This window comes from Carassius carassius, chromosome 16, assembly GCF_963082965.1.
Source record: "Carassius carassius chromosome 16, fCarCar2.1, whole genome shotgun sequence".
Classification (NCBI taxonomy): domain Eukaryota; kingdom Metazoa; phylum Chordata; class Actinopteri; order Cypriniformes; family Cyprinidae; genus Carassius; species Carassius carassius.
Window position 1 is genome coordinate 32,793,665 of NC_081770.1, and position 18,558 is coordinate 32,812,222.

Below are 18,558 nucleotides of genomic sequence, written 5' to 3' on the forward strand. Positions count from 1 at the left end.
ACACAAATGAATATTCATGAGGTGAGAATTTGAGGTTGTATTCACGTGTTCTTGGTCAAATTTCAGCGAATTTGTTCGTAGGAACGATTTTGTGATTCATTTGAGTCTTACTCTTTTATATTTATATGGTTACACTAAACTACTTTCAGTAATATGTTTAAACATTTAGAAATTAATATGTTGTATATATATTCCAATTTGATTACATCACATTATGCTTAATTGCGTTGAAATTATATTTTGAAATCTTACGTTGTTCATGGTAATTAGTTCAAACCAGAGCCGTTCAAACGTGACAGGTTTATTCTCTTGCAGTTATTTACGAACGGTTCGCGAATCGGTTCGATTGAATCACTCAAAAGAACGACTCGTCAGCGAGTGGCCCGCTGAACTGGAAATAGAGCACGTGATTCAGCGCCGCCTGTCGGCCGACCGCAGATCACATCTGCTCCACATTTTTTCAAGTAAGCTCCGCCTGTGACCATCGCAAATCTGTGTCTGTGTCTGTGAGAGATGAGCAGCAGCCGTAAACTGTCAGGACCGTGTGCATGAGAAGAGAGGTCCTCGTCCATCACAGTCCAGCTTGAGCGTCGGTTCGGTGATGGCCGCGGCTGTGGAGAGAGGAGGGGTCCGGGCCGCCTTCATGACCCCGGGCGTCGGTGCACCCGCTCCCGCACCCGCAGCCGCTGCGCCCGGAGGATCAGTCATGGCCGGAGCTGGGGGCTCGGGCTCCGGTGCGGCGGGTTTGGGTCCCATCATGCCTGTGCCTATGAATTTATTTGCAACGTGGGAGATTGACCGCTCATCTCCGAGCTGTGTTCCCAGGTACATCAAACCTAATGCTATTGTTCATGTGTGTAAATAAAGCTTCAGGACACGAATGCATTTCTTTACTTGCATGCTTTTCTGTGCATGCAACATGGGCTTTAACTTGCACGTTATGCTGAAGAAGGACAAAACAAAACTCGTGCATTCAGTGTTGAGATGGTGATGTGTTTTGACACATACACACATTAATATATGTTTATTTTAATGCACATTTATGTTGGCAAGTGTCTATATAAACACAGGAAACATCTATAGCTGAATGACAAGATTAATGTGAATGTTTTGTAAAGCGGGTCACACCAAATCAGATTCATGCAATGTTGTGATGCTGGAAAACATAATATTTGGATACAAAATGACATGTTAGAGTGTTTATAAAGGTACTTTTCTTGTGTTTAGATTGGTTTATGTACACAGAAAAACACAACATGTTCTGGGTGTCATATATAACACACCCACTGAAGTTAAAAGCATTGCAAAGACATGGAAGTGTGTTTGGATCATGCTTAGTTTAGATGTCCTGAAAATTGACCTTCAAAACCTATAGGAAGGGTTTTTTAGTGCCTCATTTCAATATCTTTCTTCAGATATATGCCATCAACATGCCATTTAGTCTCATCATAGAGCATTAATATTCATTTAAGTGCAACTTTGTTTTGTTTTCAAAATGATAATGGAGCATGTTTTTTAAGAGCCTGTGTTAATTGCACAGAAGCCTTTTAAGTCTGAAGCAATCGGTAGTCTCAAAAGCCCTTTTGTATTCATTACAGTAAAATCAATGCAAATGTGTGCTTGTGATAATGACCACGAGTGTCATTTGTTTGTAGAAAGATGCATATTCAGACTTTTGAATGAAGTTAGTCACAATTATTATCAGTTTTCAGTCATTCAGTTTTAAAGTATGATTCTACTATCAGTTTTTAACATTTATAAATGCTGCATTACATGTTCATAGCTGTTGTTGACTATGTAGAATATGTGGAGACTATGTAGACTATGTAGTCAGCGTATCGCTTAGGGTTTGATAAAATCACTTTTGGCATGCTTGACTTGTTTGAAAGAGAAAGCATCATCCCAGTATTTACAATATCAGTGTGCTATTCCATTTCCTCTTGGCCTAATGAATTCATGATGCATTTTGTCCGAATGACCCAAACCACATCCTGTATTATGAGTTTAAGACCCAGTTCTTCAGGGAACATGACCATAAAAGTGAAGTTAAAAGATTGGCGAGATGCTTTACACATTCAAGGCTAGTAGGTGATCTGTCACAAGGCTCATTTTAGCATTACATTTACACTGGTCATTGAAAAACTTGCTAACACTTTATTTAAGGCACCAGTTCTCTCCATTAACTAGATGTTTATATTAGCATGCATATTACTAGCATATTGGTTGTTTATTAGTAGTTTTAAAGCACATGTTAAGGTCTTATTCTGCATGGCCATATTTTAGCTCCCTTAATCCACTACTTTACTAACTATTTATAAGCAGCAAATTATCTTACTGAGGGAAAACTCACAGCTAATAGTGAGAATTGTCATGAATATTGAACTTCACAATCTGGGAATCTAAAACAAAATACACTGATGTAATTAATTATAACATCAGTATCAGTATCACCAAATGTGAACATTTATACAAAAATCTGGTCATGGGTGCTCATTTGTCAATACAGTGTTTCATTTGTACTGAAATGAATTAAGCTGCTTAATGAATTTGCTTAATTATGCTTTGTGTCAAATATTTATGTACTAATTGTGCATTTGTATATTTGAAACGTATCACAAGGTTGTTTTTTTAAATATGTAGCATGTGTGGATGTGTGCCACCTCTCTGTTGTTGTTTCATCTCTTATTTTGGATGATGGTTCAGTACAGCGAGTAACTGTCTTTCTAAAAGCAAACCTGGTGGCACATTAAGCTCCACAGAGAGCCGTGATAACTCATGGGACCAGATTAATCAGCTCGGCCCAGATGTGTCTCGATGGCTTTGGTATTAAGAACAGGATGCTTCCTGAGACTCGGGGCGTCCCTCAGCGGTTCACAGCTCCAGATCTGACACTGCGGGCCGCCCCTGAGTCCTCTCGAAGAAAAGGGCAAATGTGAATTCGGCTCAAATGCCAAAGCTGTTTGCTTCATTTGTTCTGCTTCATACAGCAGGCTGGACATCTAGAGGAACTACAGCTGAGTCTCTGTACTGATTAGGGTTGTTAATACAGTAAAAAAAACTCTAAATATAAAGACAACCAGTTGACATCACATCTTTTTACGAATGCACTGATTTTGAAAAGTGATTTGGTAACATTATTTTAAGGTGACATAGTTATATGTAGTTACTATAGTAATAACAGTAAATTATGCATAATTACAAGTAGCTAACCCTAAACCAAACCATAACCCTATTCCTTACCCTATTAATATATTTAATTGTGTAATTATACTGTAACACGTTAATTTGTGGCAACAATATATTTTTCCGTGAATCAGTTTGAGCTGTTCCCATCTTCTCAGCTTTCTGCTATAAGAATTTTTAAGGAACTGGTTTACTGGAATTGAATTAGATCCATAATCTTTAAATTTGTGTGTCAGTACAATTATATATAAATTCTCGAGCCTGTCCTCCAACAATAAACGACAATATAGGTCGTTTGTGCAAGCACCTTATTACAATCTTTATTTACGTTTTAAAGTTAAGCGCCCTCTAGCGGGTGTAAAAATAATGACAGTACCGCGTTGCATCTTTCGTCATGAATTGACGTATAAAGTCATTACCAATCAAAACGCACGTTTATTTAAATGTGTGGGCTTTTTACACCGATCTCACAGTATTTCCTACATATTTTACTAGGAGGCTTATTCGTTCGAATGACCACACCTAACCCCACCCCTGAACCTAACCCTCACAGAAATCATGCTAAATTATGATTTATTGAGCATATACATTTTCATGCACGTCCATTCCCTGGGATCGAACCCATGATAGCATGATAACATATCAAGGTATAACGCAATAATCTACCAACTGAGCTACACGAAACGCAAATCAGAGTGCAAATAAAAGAGTACAAAACATTAATATGAAAATGACCTTTTGCCGATAGGGGCGCAATTGTAGTATACGCTCTGATGGGTCGTATTTCAGGGATTTGAACAAACGACCTATACGAGCGTATTGGTTGGAGGACAGGTTGAAATTCTTATATTTCTACTTTTAGATAATTGTATTGAAGTGCCCCTATTGTGGGTTATGAAAGTTCATATTTATGTTGACATGCATGCAAGGTCAAAAAACACTTTCATTGTCTTATAATATGCATTTGTTTTTACCTTACTTGCTCAATGACTCCCAGATGCTTCGCTCAATGATCCATTTTTCCAAACCTCTCCTTTGCTTGATACTAATCTGCGGTGATTGGTCCGATTGGTCTCATTTTTATTTCATCATGCCTGTAATGCCTGGTAAAGCAGTGTTTGTGAGCACAGTGCTGCTTTGTGTACAGCATGACCGGGGAAACAGCTATTTTTACCGCTCCAAAAGCAGCACCTAGGGGAAAAGAATGAATTTGCATTTTCTTTCAGACCAAGGTTTCCCAGGTCTGCGTGGGAAAGTAAGTTCAATTACATTATGTTTCAGGGTCAAATTTAACCTTAAAGCCATTTGAGTTATCTGAAAATACTCTTTAAGCTGGATGTTTTCCTTGAAATTGTGTGACCTTTTCCTTTAGTGTTGTAAAATTAGCTGCATATTTCAACACTTTAAAGTGCTGTGGAATGTGTTTGATTGTGTTCACTTGGTTCAGGTGTGTCTCGTCTAGTATCCCTGTTTAGTCTTGTGTATATTGTGGTGTCTGTTTCTGGTTTCTTGGTCTTGGTATGGTGCTACATGTGTGTTCCTTCCTGCCCTGTGTTACCCTTCTGTGGATTAATCTCCACGCTCCTTCGTTCCTCACAGTAGAAACCATGACATGTACAAAATGTAGCGATTGTGAATTAGCAGCACTTGTGAATGCAGGTGCACTGACCCAAAATAAACATACAAAAATTATTTAGTCATGTCAGTTTCTCAACTATTTTATAAGGATAGTTATGCATTTATTAGATATGTTTGTATTTGAAGAAATGTGCACTGCATTGGAGGCATGCATTTTTTACAATTCTTGAATGTGAATTTCGCTGGCAATCGAACCCATTATCTTGGCATTAATAATAATAAATACTAAAAAAAATAAAAATAAAAGTGACATTAAAATAAAGAATTTAAGTTTTGAATTAAAAAAATACAATATAGATTATAATATTTACATTTTGTGAAAAACTATTGTTTTAAAAAGTGGTTGAATTTAATCGGGTTAATGAAGAAGCAATTTATTCAAATTAGCCAATCTCTGAAGAGTTACTTCAGCCACAATCTAATGCTATCGTCATTGCAGTGCAGTGTTTCAAATCACGTCTTGTATCATGATGTTTAGTGTTTCATGAAATAATCAGTCCCAGTCTCTAGAAGGACACTCAGCTGCTGTATAGGTGTACAAATGACGAGGGCCACTGGAAGTGATTTATTGATTCCTCCCCTCCTTCATCATGTCCTTGCAAAGACAAATGAGTGTAAACCCAACCAGGCATAGATCAGGCTGCAGTAATTATACGTGGCTCCAATCAGTTCATGCAACCAGTCAATTATTCATGCTTGTTCATTGGGCTTTAATTGGTGTGGGACTCCATGTAGGGTCATTATTTCTAATGAAACGCCAGCTGATGTCGGCAAGGTACATGATGTTGTCCTTTCCCAGAGATCCATGTGGTGGAAACGTATCTCCGTACCTCTTGAAAACCACTGGTTTCTATTCTGCAAGGGTCCCTCTGGAAATTAGCTGCACATTTCAGGCTCGTTTTCTGGTTTAAACCACTGATACACACTGAAAGGTCTTCGGGGCGTCAGTAAATGTCAGAGGACATGTTTCTGTGTTTATTTCATCCATACATGAATGTCTGTAAATTGCTGAAATAAATAAACATCTTCTTTTGTGTTCGGCAGAAGAAAGAAAGTCATACAGGTTTGGAACATGAAGGTAAATGATGAGAAAACGTTAATTTTTGGGTGAATTATCTTGGGCTGCTACTAATGACAATTGTTTTCTGTTGATTACACTATAGATTATTTTTAGTCATTGATATGAATTGCACAAAACATGCATAAATGGCTGCAGATACTTACCTTTAAAATAAGAAGCACTAGACCAGTTAGATGCTATTCTCTAAAAAGCATATGATAAAAAGACTTTGTCAATTAGCAATGGATTATATATATACTTAATTATGATGAAAATACCAAAGATGGCTTGAATAACAGAGATAAACTATACATTGACGCAGTTGAGTGTTAATTGTCTTTGCTTTATCATTCAAAACGTTTATATCTTCTGTTTACTCATTTACAGTGTTAGCAATGCATTTGTCCATATCAGGGATTTCCTGATGTGTTTATAGCACTCAATAATGGACAATCCATCCTATTTTGGGTATGTATTTTATTTACCTACATGTTAACTTAAAAAGCCAATTTTGGTTGTTTAAGTAGATTATGAGGGTTTTAATACATTAGTGTGCAGATGCTAGGGTGCTGTGAGTGGTTGCTTGGGCATTTCTATGTAGTTTCTGGTGTATTATTTGGTGGCAGTAACTTAGCAATTGGTGATCAAAGTAATTACGGGAGACTTGTGAAGTTTTGAAAACATCAAAGTTTAGATAAATAGTGCAAAAAAATGTGAAAGGTTTTACAACCTTGTCCTTTCATATGTTTACTTACTGAGCAAATCAAAAAGAGACAGTGTGTCTCTGGGGGAAGCAATTGTGCATATGTGTTTTGTAGGGTCTGATGTTTTCATGCTTTCATGCATCAAGCAGCAGAGATTGTGGCTGATGTGGTGAGAATAAACTGTGTTAAATGTTCTTCCTCTTTTTGTTCTTCCTGTGTCTGTATGCTTGAAGACACAGTATGCATGTACACTACTGTTCAAAAGCTTGGGCTTAGTAGATTTGCCATTTTATTATTGAAAAAAATAATAATTAGTCAGCAAGGATGTTAAATAAAAAAAAAAAAAAATTCGTCTAAGAATTTAAAACTTCCTATTTATCAAAGAATCCTGGAAAAAAATGTTTCATGATTTTCAAGTTATGTATGTTAAGTAATCAGATTACTTTTTGTCAAGTAATTAGTAAAGTAACACTTTTTGTTTTTTAATTTACAAGAAACTATAAAAAAAGAAAAATCAAAAATATTCAGCGGCACAACTATTTTCAGCATTGATAATAATCAGAAATGTCTTGAGCAGTGGATCAGTATATTATCCTGATTTCTGAAGATCATGTGACACTGAAGACTGGAGGAATGATGCTGAAAAGACAGCTGTGCATCACAGGAATAAATAACATTTTATTATATGTTCACATAGAAAACAGTTATTTAATATTATTTTAGAATATTACTTTTTTTATGATATTTTTCAGTATCAAATAAATGTAGCATTGATGAACATGACAGACTTTCAGAAATGTTTAAAAATCTTACCGACCTCAAACTTTTTAACAGTAGTGTAGATGTGAATGCATGCGAGTTTCATATAGGTTTGAAAACATGGTAGATTAGGGAACACTTACTGAATAATTCAGTAACTGGTAATTCACTATTCACCATTTACTAGTTGATAGTTAACTATACTGGCTGTTTATTAGTTCTTATAAAGGACATATCAATGCTTTATTCCTAATGCATTAATCTTACATAATAACTAAACGTAATTACCACAAAAACTAGCTACACTTACTATCAATAACCAGCAAATGAGCAATTTATTGATGGGAAACTTAATAGTAAGAATCTGTGCCCAAATCTAAAGTGTTACAACTTTTTTATGCATATACATTTTCAAGAACAGTTTAAACGGTCAAATTTAAAAAAATGTCAAATTATTTAATATTTTAAGAGATATTTTTAATTTTTTGCATGTTTCTGCATGATGGTTTGACCACATGACATTGTTGGTTGTTGGTCACACCACATTTATTTGGTTTGGTTTGGTTTGGCAGTGAAACAGTTCTGTTCTTGTGTCTTTCTTGTTTCTTTTTTTTTAATAATAATAAAAAAATAATGCCAACCTACTTATTTAAAAAACATTATTCACTTAACACTTTTTCTTCATTATGATATCAGACAATGATAATAGAATTATAGTTAAAGTGTAATGCCAAATATACTGCATTTATGGTAAACTGAAATATACTTTGTAATTACACATTTGTAATGAAGAATTTATAATTTAGCACATGCAAAAATGTATTAACTTTAAAAGTAATATTGAAAAACACAATACATTGTTAGTCGACACATCAACATTTATGAAAGTAGAACTTTTCATTTTATGTGTATAAAAAACATAGTAAGAAGTGTCTGTTTTATTTCATTAATATGATATGCAAATACAGTTTTTTTAGAATATACTTATATATAGTATATACTCTGCCTCTCTCGTCCTCCCTGTATCTATCAGAGTCACTCAGGAAGATTTAGCACAGGTTTCTCTCTGAATCTACTCCTCCGCAAGTGGAAAATTACCCATGAGCCCCTGGGGCATCTCTGAGAGCTGCGGCGACCAATTAGCAGTTCAGTGAGCGTGAGAGTCCTGAACTTAATTTGCAGTAAAGTTACAGATCACTGTGAAAAAAACAAGCCCAAATGATATACTTTATCATTAGAGCTAATTCAGTCTGAAGTATGAGGAGCAGTAGTGAGGCTTCTTCAGCAAACACCTCTAAAAATACACAATATTATAACATTTCTTCATAGTCCCACACTGAATACAGAATTATTGTCAAATATAGTTGTAGGTCAAACAGACGGTTTGTTTTATGATGCCTTCTTAATTTGAGCATTCTGCCACATGATCGTTTTTATTAACACTTTGTGGAATATTTTTAACTGGTTTCCTTCATTATTGACATGTTGTGAGAATGTGTGTGTGTGTGTGTGAAGTCCAGAGGCATTCGGTTTTCCATAAGAAGTTTTTCCTCTTCAGGAAGGAGCTCCATGTAGCCACTTCCTGTGACTGTTCAAGCCATCCCAGCCGTAGTTTATATATCTATTAATGCATGATAATTAAGTCAGTGGTGGAAACGTGTGAGATTTAGCACTTAACAGACGATTTTGTTCAAAAACAACACATCTGAACAATGAAAAACTGAATCCAAAACCCTGGCTGAAGTGTTCTGCTTAAGTCAAATCCACTACATTAAAGCATTAGATAGATAACATAGGAGCTTATCTGCATGGACAGTTAAAAGAGTCAGTGGAGTCACTGCAGTAACGTGACAGAGAGCTGAGATGAGAGTAGAGACTAATGCATGCTCAGCCTGGCGAACTAACGCTGGACGAGTTACACACTGAAGTCAGGTTTAGGACAATGAATAATGATGTTTCCTTTAGAAAACACCACCAGTAAAAAGCGAGGAGCTCACAGATAGATCCCTGTGACTCAAAGAGTAGGTGTCACGATCTGCTGCTACAGTGAAGGAGCGAGGAGATGTAGGGGAAGAGTCTTTATTAAACCAAAGGAAAGCACACGTAGCAGAGGGGATAGACAAACAATAGCAGACACTGGACATAGAGAAACACATGGCTTAAGAAACAAGGAACTGATGGGACACACCTGAAATCAATGAGCATTAACTGACACGAGGGAGAAACTAGATCATGGGGAGAAAAACACAAGACACGGGAACACATGACTGATGAATTCATAATAATAATAAATAACAACATTAATATTCTTATTGTTATTATACAATAATTATTATTGTTACTTTTAAAAATATAGTATGACAACACATTGAGATTATACATAATCATCAAATTATGAAGATGGTACTCAACTTGTACTCAAATTATATGCTATTATAGTAATAATAACTAACAGTAATATACATTATTTAAATTACAATACATTATTTTGGTATTATTTCTATAATATTATAGTATTTGTTAATATTTGTTTATGTGTGTGTGTGTGTACTGGCATTCCCTACATTAGGGCACCAAATGTCACCACAAATATAGTAATACCAATCAATGTTGACCATTTTTACCCATGAGAAATAATACAGGGGAAATGACAAGTGTTTTGAAAATGTAAAAAAGGTCTTAGAAAATACAGTTTGTACATAGGCCATTACGCCTATGGAATGAACATGTAAAACATGGAAACCAGTGTGTGTGTGTGTGTGTGTGTGTGATGAAGGAATTATATTTTATCTGCACGCAGGAGGGATCAAGACAAAGAGCAATGCTTCAAATACCATCAGACGGCACTGAAACACACCGATCCGTGAGATCCATGAGTCACCATCACCATCTGTGTCACAGCATAACGATACATGTGTGTGTGTGTGTGTGTGTGTGTGTGTGTGTGTGAGAGAGACAGCCATCACACAGCATTGAGCTGAGCTGAAAGAGGAAGCTGTATGGCTGTGCGACTGGGATAAAGTGTGTACGAGCAGACGTTCATTGTTCTGAGCCGGCCGAGTGTGAGTGATGTGCATTAAACACAATGCCCTGATCAATAGGAGATTAACAGGACGCTTTTACTGCATTATCTCCCCGTTGTTCGTTCAAGCAGATCGTTGATGTTCCTCTAATGACCATTATGAAAATATAAAAAAATAACATGACAGGACTGTCATCTGCAGTGTGTTGCATCATGCGTAGTGTCACGGTTTAAGTATCTGGTGTCTTTCACCTAAGATTGAGACTGATTTCATTTCATTTTAGCATCTTTAGTGGTTGGATGTTCATACGTACTACAGTAGAGAAAGCAGAACTAAACACAAACTAGTATCTATCTACCGTACCAGTAGAGCTGGCCATGAGAAGAATGCAGCATCCTGACTGACATTACACCTGTTAGTGACTGATCTGAAACAAACACAGAGGGAATCAGCTGATTTCCAATAGAGTGGGATGTTAGCATGTTGCTAAGATGACAACAACACTCTTAAAAGTCATCCACAAAAGATACACACAATACTGTCTTGGCAAACAGAAGCCATCTTGGTTTTTTTTAGATTTTGGAATAGAAAAATAAAATTGAGATGTATTCGATTATTGTTATCATAAGTGCTATTAGAGTTATTATTGACTCTGTTTTATTTAAAATTAAGGGTTCACATCATAAGCTTCAAGATAATCAATACCAGATGACAGTTTGGTCACTAACCCTTTATAAAAATGGCAAGAACAGTATATATATACTATTATAGTATGTATTACTATTTTGGATCAGATTCTATTTTTATATTTTTGTTTTCATTTAGTTTTCATTTTAGGTCAAGGTTTAGTAATTATGTTCTGCACTTCTTTTTTTTTATATATTTCTCTTTAACTTTAATTTATTTTCATTTCAGTTTTAGTTTTAATTTATAATTTATAATTTAATTTTTTTGTTTGTTTTAAGTCTCTGAATAATTTCAACTAAGAATCGATTTGCTTAAAAAAGGGTTTGAAGTGATTCAAAAGAAATGATTCCAGTCAGATTTTCAAAATGTCTTTCGAATTTCACAGGCAAAAAATGTCCATTGTCCATTGATAACCTTTCACCTCTTGGAAAAAAAAATCAAATTTGTGTAGATTCCTATCAGAATGACTGAATTCCACCCGCTGTATTCTACAGAACCGTAAATGTGATTGTACATTTGCTACTGAGAAAAACACATGCTAGTAAATCTCTGTAGTATTTGCAAGTTATGGAAGAAGGAAGAATAATGAACTTGACGTAGTACACATTCAGACATCGTCAGTTTGATTCATCTTCATCAATCGTGTGTATGTAAACATTCATAAACAGACTCTTATGCTACATTCTTAAAAAATAAAAGGTTCTTTATTGATGGTTCCATGAAAAACACACAAGGTTCTATAGTGGAAAATGGCTCTTTAGATGCTTAGAATGTTCTGTTCACTGAAATGTTCTTTCTTTTTTTTTTTTTTTTAATCTGACATTTCATCTGATTTGTGTGACGTCCCTTTTAAATGCACTACCATTGTGAACACCAACGGCACTGAGGCTCCGTATTCACAATGAATGTCATATATGTTTCCGTGTTTCTTGCGAACATACATTGTTTGTATAGCCTCTGTTTTGTTTATCATTTCTTCTATTATAGGTCAGCGAAATATATTTGGAAGCAGTGTTTTGTTTATATGGAGTGTTTGTTCCTTTCCCATGAGCAGAGAGAGCTGCACCGCACACACAGGCAAGAGAATGTCTTGCAGTGCAAGTTATTTCCTGTTTGACTCAGATCCTGTCTGCTGGGTGGCAAACCTGTGGCCTGTGAGTCAACGGAGAGAGGGGCATAAACTTGCCCTCAGAGTGTCACAAAATAGTCTGTCTTCTGAGTCAAGCGACTTCTTTCAGAAAAGTAGAGCAGGAAGGCAGGTCTCTGGTGCTCTGCTGGTGAGAGTGAGTTTGCATATCTCAGCAAACATTGCTGAAATACTCTCCCATCGTATATAGAGGGAAAAGCTGGAAGAGCATTGTATTTGTCTTGCAAATATTGCAGTTTTTCCTAACAATGTTGGAGCCTGAACTCTAGAGCGGGTTTTTTCTGGGAGGGTGTTCATTATGCAAATGCTGCAGGTTGTTGTTCATTGTGCTTGAGATGCTGTAGTCACGAGACAAACAAGAGGCTTTGATCACCTCCTCTAAGAGGAGAACAGAAGAGGTGTTTACATGCCAAAGTGCACATCATTGGCATGGCCGTGCTCAGAAGTGTGCTTGCCATGCAGGAGAAGCATCTGTGTGTGCTGTTTGTGTTGTACTAGGGAGAGAAGAATGAAAATTCTGTCATCATTTACTCACCATCGTGCAATTCCTGACTTTCTCCATTGTGGAAATCAAAAGGAGAATTTTCCTGGCCATGCTATTGCATGTAATGAAAGTGAATGGCAACTGAAGGTCTGTTCACACCAACCCAAATGTTCATTTGAAAATTCGGTTAAAGGGATAGTTCACCCAAATATCTCAGCAAACATTACTGAACTATCCCTTTAAATTTCGCACAAAGACCACTGTTTAAAAACAGCAGATGATAGGAATGAAAAGGTGGCGCCTTTAGAAAAGCAGAAATACCGAAGTTACCCCGGTACACTTGAAATTGTCAATAAAACAAAGATTACTGGATTACTTTTTACTATTTGGATAACTATTGGATTACAGATTTTGTACTTCAAAATGTCATATTTCATTCAATGTGTTAGTTCTCATTTCTTTTTACTAGTAGTTTATGATCAAAAATAGTTTCAAAGTAAGTTTTTCCAGTGTACACAAAACGGTGTGAAATTTAAGTTACCATGGGCAAGAAAGAAAAACAGAACAGTATTTTAGTATTTTCACACACTAGTTCACATTTATGTATTCAAACAAAGTATCATCAAAATAGTTTAATTTTTGAACTATTATATTCCAGGCCTTCTCAAGATGTGTGATAGCTATGTTAAAAAAATCTAATGTCAGATTTGTTTCGTTTTGATTTAATCTGTACCTAAATACAATTGTCCTAAACACAAAAATAGCAACAATTCATTTAAATGCCATTTTGTAGCAGATGGCTTTATAATTCATTATTAGAATACAAACAACAGAAACCGAGTTGGTTTTGTCGGTGAATAGAATGATTTAGGTTCAGGTCGTCCCAGTTTCGGGTTCTAATGGAGCTCATTGATTAGCCTGGTGTCCTGCTAATTCGGTCACCCTTTAGTGTTACAGCCTGAGGTGGCACTGAAAAATCTCTGCTAATTACAGCCATTCACTCATTTTGGGAAAATACATGACCTTGAGTTGCTGTTTGAAGGTCAGTCCTGTTGTCATAGATTGCTTTTCTGACATTTATTTCCCATTATTATTATTATTAATATTATTTTAATTGTAAAAATATGTTCTTTAAAGAGCTGTAAGCAACAAACTTAACCAATAAACTATGAGGTGAATCAAAACCAATCCAAGTATTTAAAAATCAAAAAAAGAGGCACGTGACGTGTTCTTAATGGTTTTAATGAAATGAACTACAATCTCATAAATCATTTTGAATGACATAAAAACTGATGGATGAATATAAAACTAATGAGTCAAAGATGCCGAATATGGGTTCATGGGTGGGCATTAGAATGGTGTTTTGGCATGATTTGCTCATTTCGGCTCTCTGATTTGTGGAGAGTCTCTTCAGAATTATGGGTAATGTAGTTTTCCCGCCCAGGAAATACATTCTTGAACACAATTTATACAATTATGAAAAATAATAATAGTGTAAATACTGTCTTTAAACGATTTAAAAGATATCAATACAAATTACTTCCGCTATAGAGAAAATAATGGGATTTTACTTTGGAAACCAAATGTTTTTAGATGACGTCATGTTGTTCAAGTGAGAGAAGCCACAGATTCCAACATTTCCCCATAGATTCACACATTTAAAGATAAATTGATGTTTACACTCTTAAAATGTTTGGTTCCAAAAGTTCGTATTTGCAGAGATCATTAAAATGGTTCTTTGAAATCGAAATGATTCTTCAAAGAACTCTTCAGTGAACAGATCCATTTTTATAATCTATAGAACCATTTTCCACTATAAAGAACCTTTTTCTTTGGAATGGAAAGGTTCCATGGATGTTAAAGGTTTCTCACGGAACCACCGAATATAGAAATGTTAATCATTTTTAAGAATGTAGCAAAATAATCTGTTCGTAAACATCACCAAGCCATAATTTCAATTTCAAAGCAGTGGTTCTGGGCATAAAGTCCCACTACATTACATATAACACTTTGACGATTATCTTGTTGCAATAATCTTATTTATGGATATTTTTTCATTTGGCTGCATTTTGCCAACCCTGCAATTGGTTGCTTTGGCAGTTTTTTATAAGAACGTTTTACGAAGGATTCACACAGAAATTAATTTTCTCAAGTTTCAGAAATGAGGCTTTGCATCATTTAAAATAATGCCTTTCAAGGAACTTGCGCCCCCTGCAAATACACCAACCTTCAGCCCAGACTTTAGGATTGCATTATTCACATCCTGTGGCATAACATGCACAAACAGAGGAACAAGGTGTTTTGACATCAGATACAGATCTGTGTTTGTAGCCATATATGCCTCAATCTGTATTTTCACATGCGTTACCTTAAAGTGTGCCGAGATTACATTCGTAATCAGGGGCTTAGACAGACAGATCAAAACACACACACTCCTCCTTCCGGAAATGGGCTTTGTTGTTAAGGGCAGGTACAGACTAATACTCAGTAGTCTGTGTCGGCGGACCGTGTTTTAAGACAGGCTATGACAGATTTACAATCACAACAATCCTGTGATCGCTGTGGGAATATGTCAGAGTATTTTATAATACTATCGTGTCTGTGTGTGTGAGATGGTGATTGAAGGCAGTGTGTGCGGTCTGGCCCTGTGTGCCATGGGCAACACCATCTCTGTTAAGCTTCTTACAGTCGGGAATCATTAGGGAGCAACCTGTTTCCGTTCATGCCAAGAGTCTGCGCTGGGATTAGCGCATCCTCCAACACAGCAAATGAAGCCCAACCCAAGGCTGAAGGCATCTTCACACTGGCTCTGTAGCGCCTCTAAATTGGGTTGCTTTGACCCTCCATGACCCAGAGTATATGAGGACATGTGCAGGTCATATTTTACCAAGTGTATATTGTACATTTTCCATATGATATTACTGTGAAGGTGAATAATTGTATTAAAACAAAAGTAATTACTATATATTTAAGTATGTAAGTTTGTTTAAAGGTCGATAACGATTTTCCATATTTTTAGGACAAAGGGTTCCACAGTTCCCATTGCCACAAAAACATATTTGTATGGCTTTATAATTTCCATTATTTTGAGTTCCCTGATAATAATAATAATAATAATAATAATAATAATATAGACATAACAAAACTAAATCTAATAAAAATGACATAAGTACACAACAATATTATTATAACAAAAAATCTAAAATATAAAGATAAAAACTAATTTGAACTATTAATAAAAATGTATATTATAGTAAATGCCATAATAAAATGTCGCAATAACAAATTAAAGGCACTACAACTAGTACTTTCATGATATACAATACCAATCACGTTTGGTGTCAGTAAGTTTTTTTGGGGAAAGAAATTACAAATTTTATATGTATAAAGTCCTATATTAAAAAAAATGTGACGTGACTTGATTTGACTGGAGTGTCGAATTGTAGAGCAGGTGCAAACATACCTAAATCAATGTGATCGGGTGCTGTCTTAACGAATGCTTTCTTAACACTGTTATTTTAGCCGTGTGTTTATTTTGTTATTGAGAGGAAAGTACAGCACATATTTAGATATTCATCTAGATAATTCCAGCCTTGTGGCTGGCGTTGGGATGTCCGCTAACAGTAAACCACTTCTCAGGTATATCCAACTTTTTTCTATCCCTAAAACAGGGGTTTTCAAACCTGCTCCTGCAGGGTCACTGTCCTGCAGAGTTTAGCTCCAGCCCTAATTAAACACACCTAATCCAGCTAATAAAGGTCTTAAGACGTACTAGAAACAATATGTCTGCCCTCCAAGACCAGGATTGGACGACCTTGCTCTAAAAAGTTTGCCATATCAGGATAATGAAATGAAGGAGATGTGGCTTGGCAGGTAGTTCACATGCTCTGACATGTTGTGCAATCATAGTTTATCGTCTTGTTTAGGGTCAGAGGTGATTACTCGCATTATTTTTGTGGCTGGTGTGACTGGCCAGAGTTCTGACTGGGATGTTGTGCTGAGGAGATGCTGGATCTTATGTAAGTCTGACACTGGATCCTGAGAGACTGAGCCAGAACCGTGAATGCACCTCTTTTTCTCATGATCTCTGGCATGAAATGTTTGGGCCGTTCCAAGGGATTTTCATGCCACAGGGCCTTTCAATGGCCAGCACTGAATAGCTCCAGTAGGGTGGTTGTGTTTTGAGCTGATCCAGCATAAACGTTTCTCTGCCTGCTCTCCATCAGAGCCATGAATGAAGAGCAGGAGAGGTTGATGGGACTACAGATAGAGTTGCATATCCAGTTAAAGAGGTCACTTTATGGAAAACCTTGAAGATGTTCTTGATATTTACACAGAGGTGAATCTACACTGGAAAACAAAAATTAAGATTTACTTAATTTTGAGAAATTGCTAGTAAATTTCACAGCTGCTGTGCAATGTGGTCATGAAAAGTTATTGTTTGCACACATTTCTAAGCATTGTGGTTTAAAAACAAGTAATCTTAAGCCATTAAAACGCAACCAGCAGTGATAAAAACTCATTTTATCCGAGAGACGTGAAAATTGCGCAAGTAATGACTGAGTTATTTTTGTCGCTTTATAGGCCTTGAATGGTAAAATAGCTTGCACACACTTGTATGTGTTTCAGAATGGTTTTCAAACATTTTGGAAAGTATCCTTGTAAACACAGTAAGTCTTAAAGCAAACGGCTGAAAACGAAAACATGTGTAACAGTACATTGGATCCGGGCAGCTCTTAAAGTGATAGCAGTCTAATATTCCTGCTGTCCGTCACAAAAGAGAAAGAATTTCACTGCTCAGGACTAAATCACTTTTGTATCTTTAATAAAAAATATACATATTAAAACAGTGAAGCATATGCAATATATAATGTCTTATTTGTTTGTTCTACTGTACTTTTTGACTGATTGCTTGTTATTAGTTTCTTATTCTTATTTAATTGCTGATATTTAGGCTAATATTAGGTTTTGTGTGTGTGTGTGTGTGTGTGTGTGTGTGTGTGTGTGTGTGTGTGTGTGTGTGTGTGTGTGCGCTCATCAGTGGGATATTCCACTTTTTCCAGAGTGAGTCCAAAACGGATACTTTTATTTTTGGTACTTGTCGATACAGAGGACCGATCCCTATATTTTCAGTGTGTTGTGATTTTTAAAACAAAAATTGTTAGTTGGCTTCACTTTGCAAATATATATTTCCTTCAGTTATTTTCATCGTTAATTATGCCTGTTAAAATATACAAGCTTTTATTATTTTCTCAGTTCATTATAATCCTCTGTGGTGTTTTTTCTTCAATTTAATTGCACAATGCACATAACATCTGATTGCAGAACAGTAATTAATCATAACAATAATTATGTAGGTAACCACTTGTTATACATAAATCTTTTGACAGCCTTATGTCACATTTTTGTCATCTGAAATGTGCTATGAATTATATGGACACTCATTTGATTTTTAAAGAATGAGAGAGACACATGTAGCCTAGTGCCTTTCATACAGGCTGCTAGTTTACTTTAACTTCAAATAAATTTGTAGAAGCTTGATGTTTAAAAAAATAGTTTTTTATAATGAATGCCCCAATATATTTATTTTATATTTGTGATTTAGTTTGTGCAAAAAAATAAAACTGCACAATTTATGCATATTGTGATTTACGGCTCATTTCACAGGTGAAGGGGTTAACCAATCATAACAGAGCTCATTTACCTATAAAGGTCTTAAAGGTGCAGTAGTAAAAACAACCCATTTTAACTTAAAAGGTCACAAAGAGCATTGAAAATGTTAATGAAAATAAAATGATGGCGAAAGAAAAAAAAATGAAGAGTGAGGTATTTCTGTGAGTCATACAGGACAGAGAAATTGAGATGTGTGCGTC

The 18,558-nt window shown here is 35.8% G+C and overlaps 1 protein-coding gene across 4 annotated transcripts in view; it reads left to right on the forward strand.

Annotated features, from left to right (window-relative positions):
• The first annotated feature begins 449 nt into the window (after window positions 1-449).
• LOC132160153 (phosphofurin acidic cluster sorting protein 2-like) overlaps window positions 450-18,558 on the forward strand; it is a 51,566-nt gene continuing 33,457 nt past the window's right edge. For 3 of the 4 annotated variants that reach the window (XM_059569890.1, XM_059569892.1, XM_059569891.1), the window contains exon 1: window positions 450-825. In XM_059569890.1, coding sequence (XP_059425873.1) covers window positions 602-825 — 224 coding nt within the window. In that variant the 5' untranslated portion in view covers window positions 450-601. The remainder of the gene's footprint in view (window positions 826-18,558) is intronic. The other variant, XM_059569893.1, reaches the window with a different exon arrangement.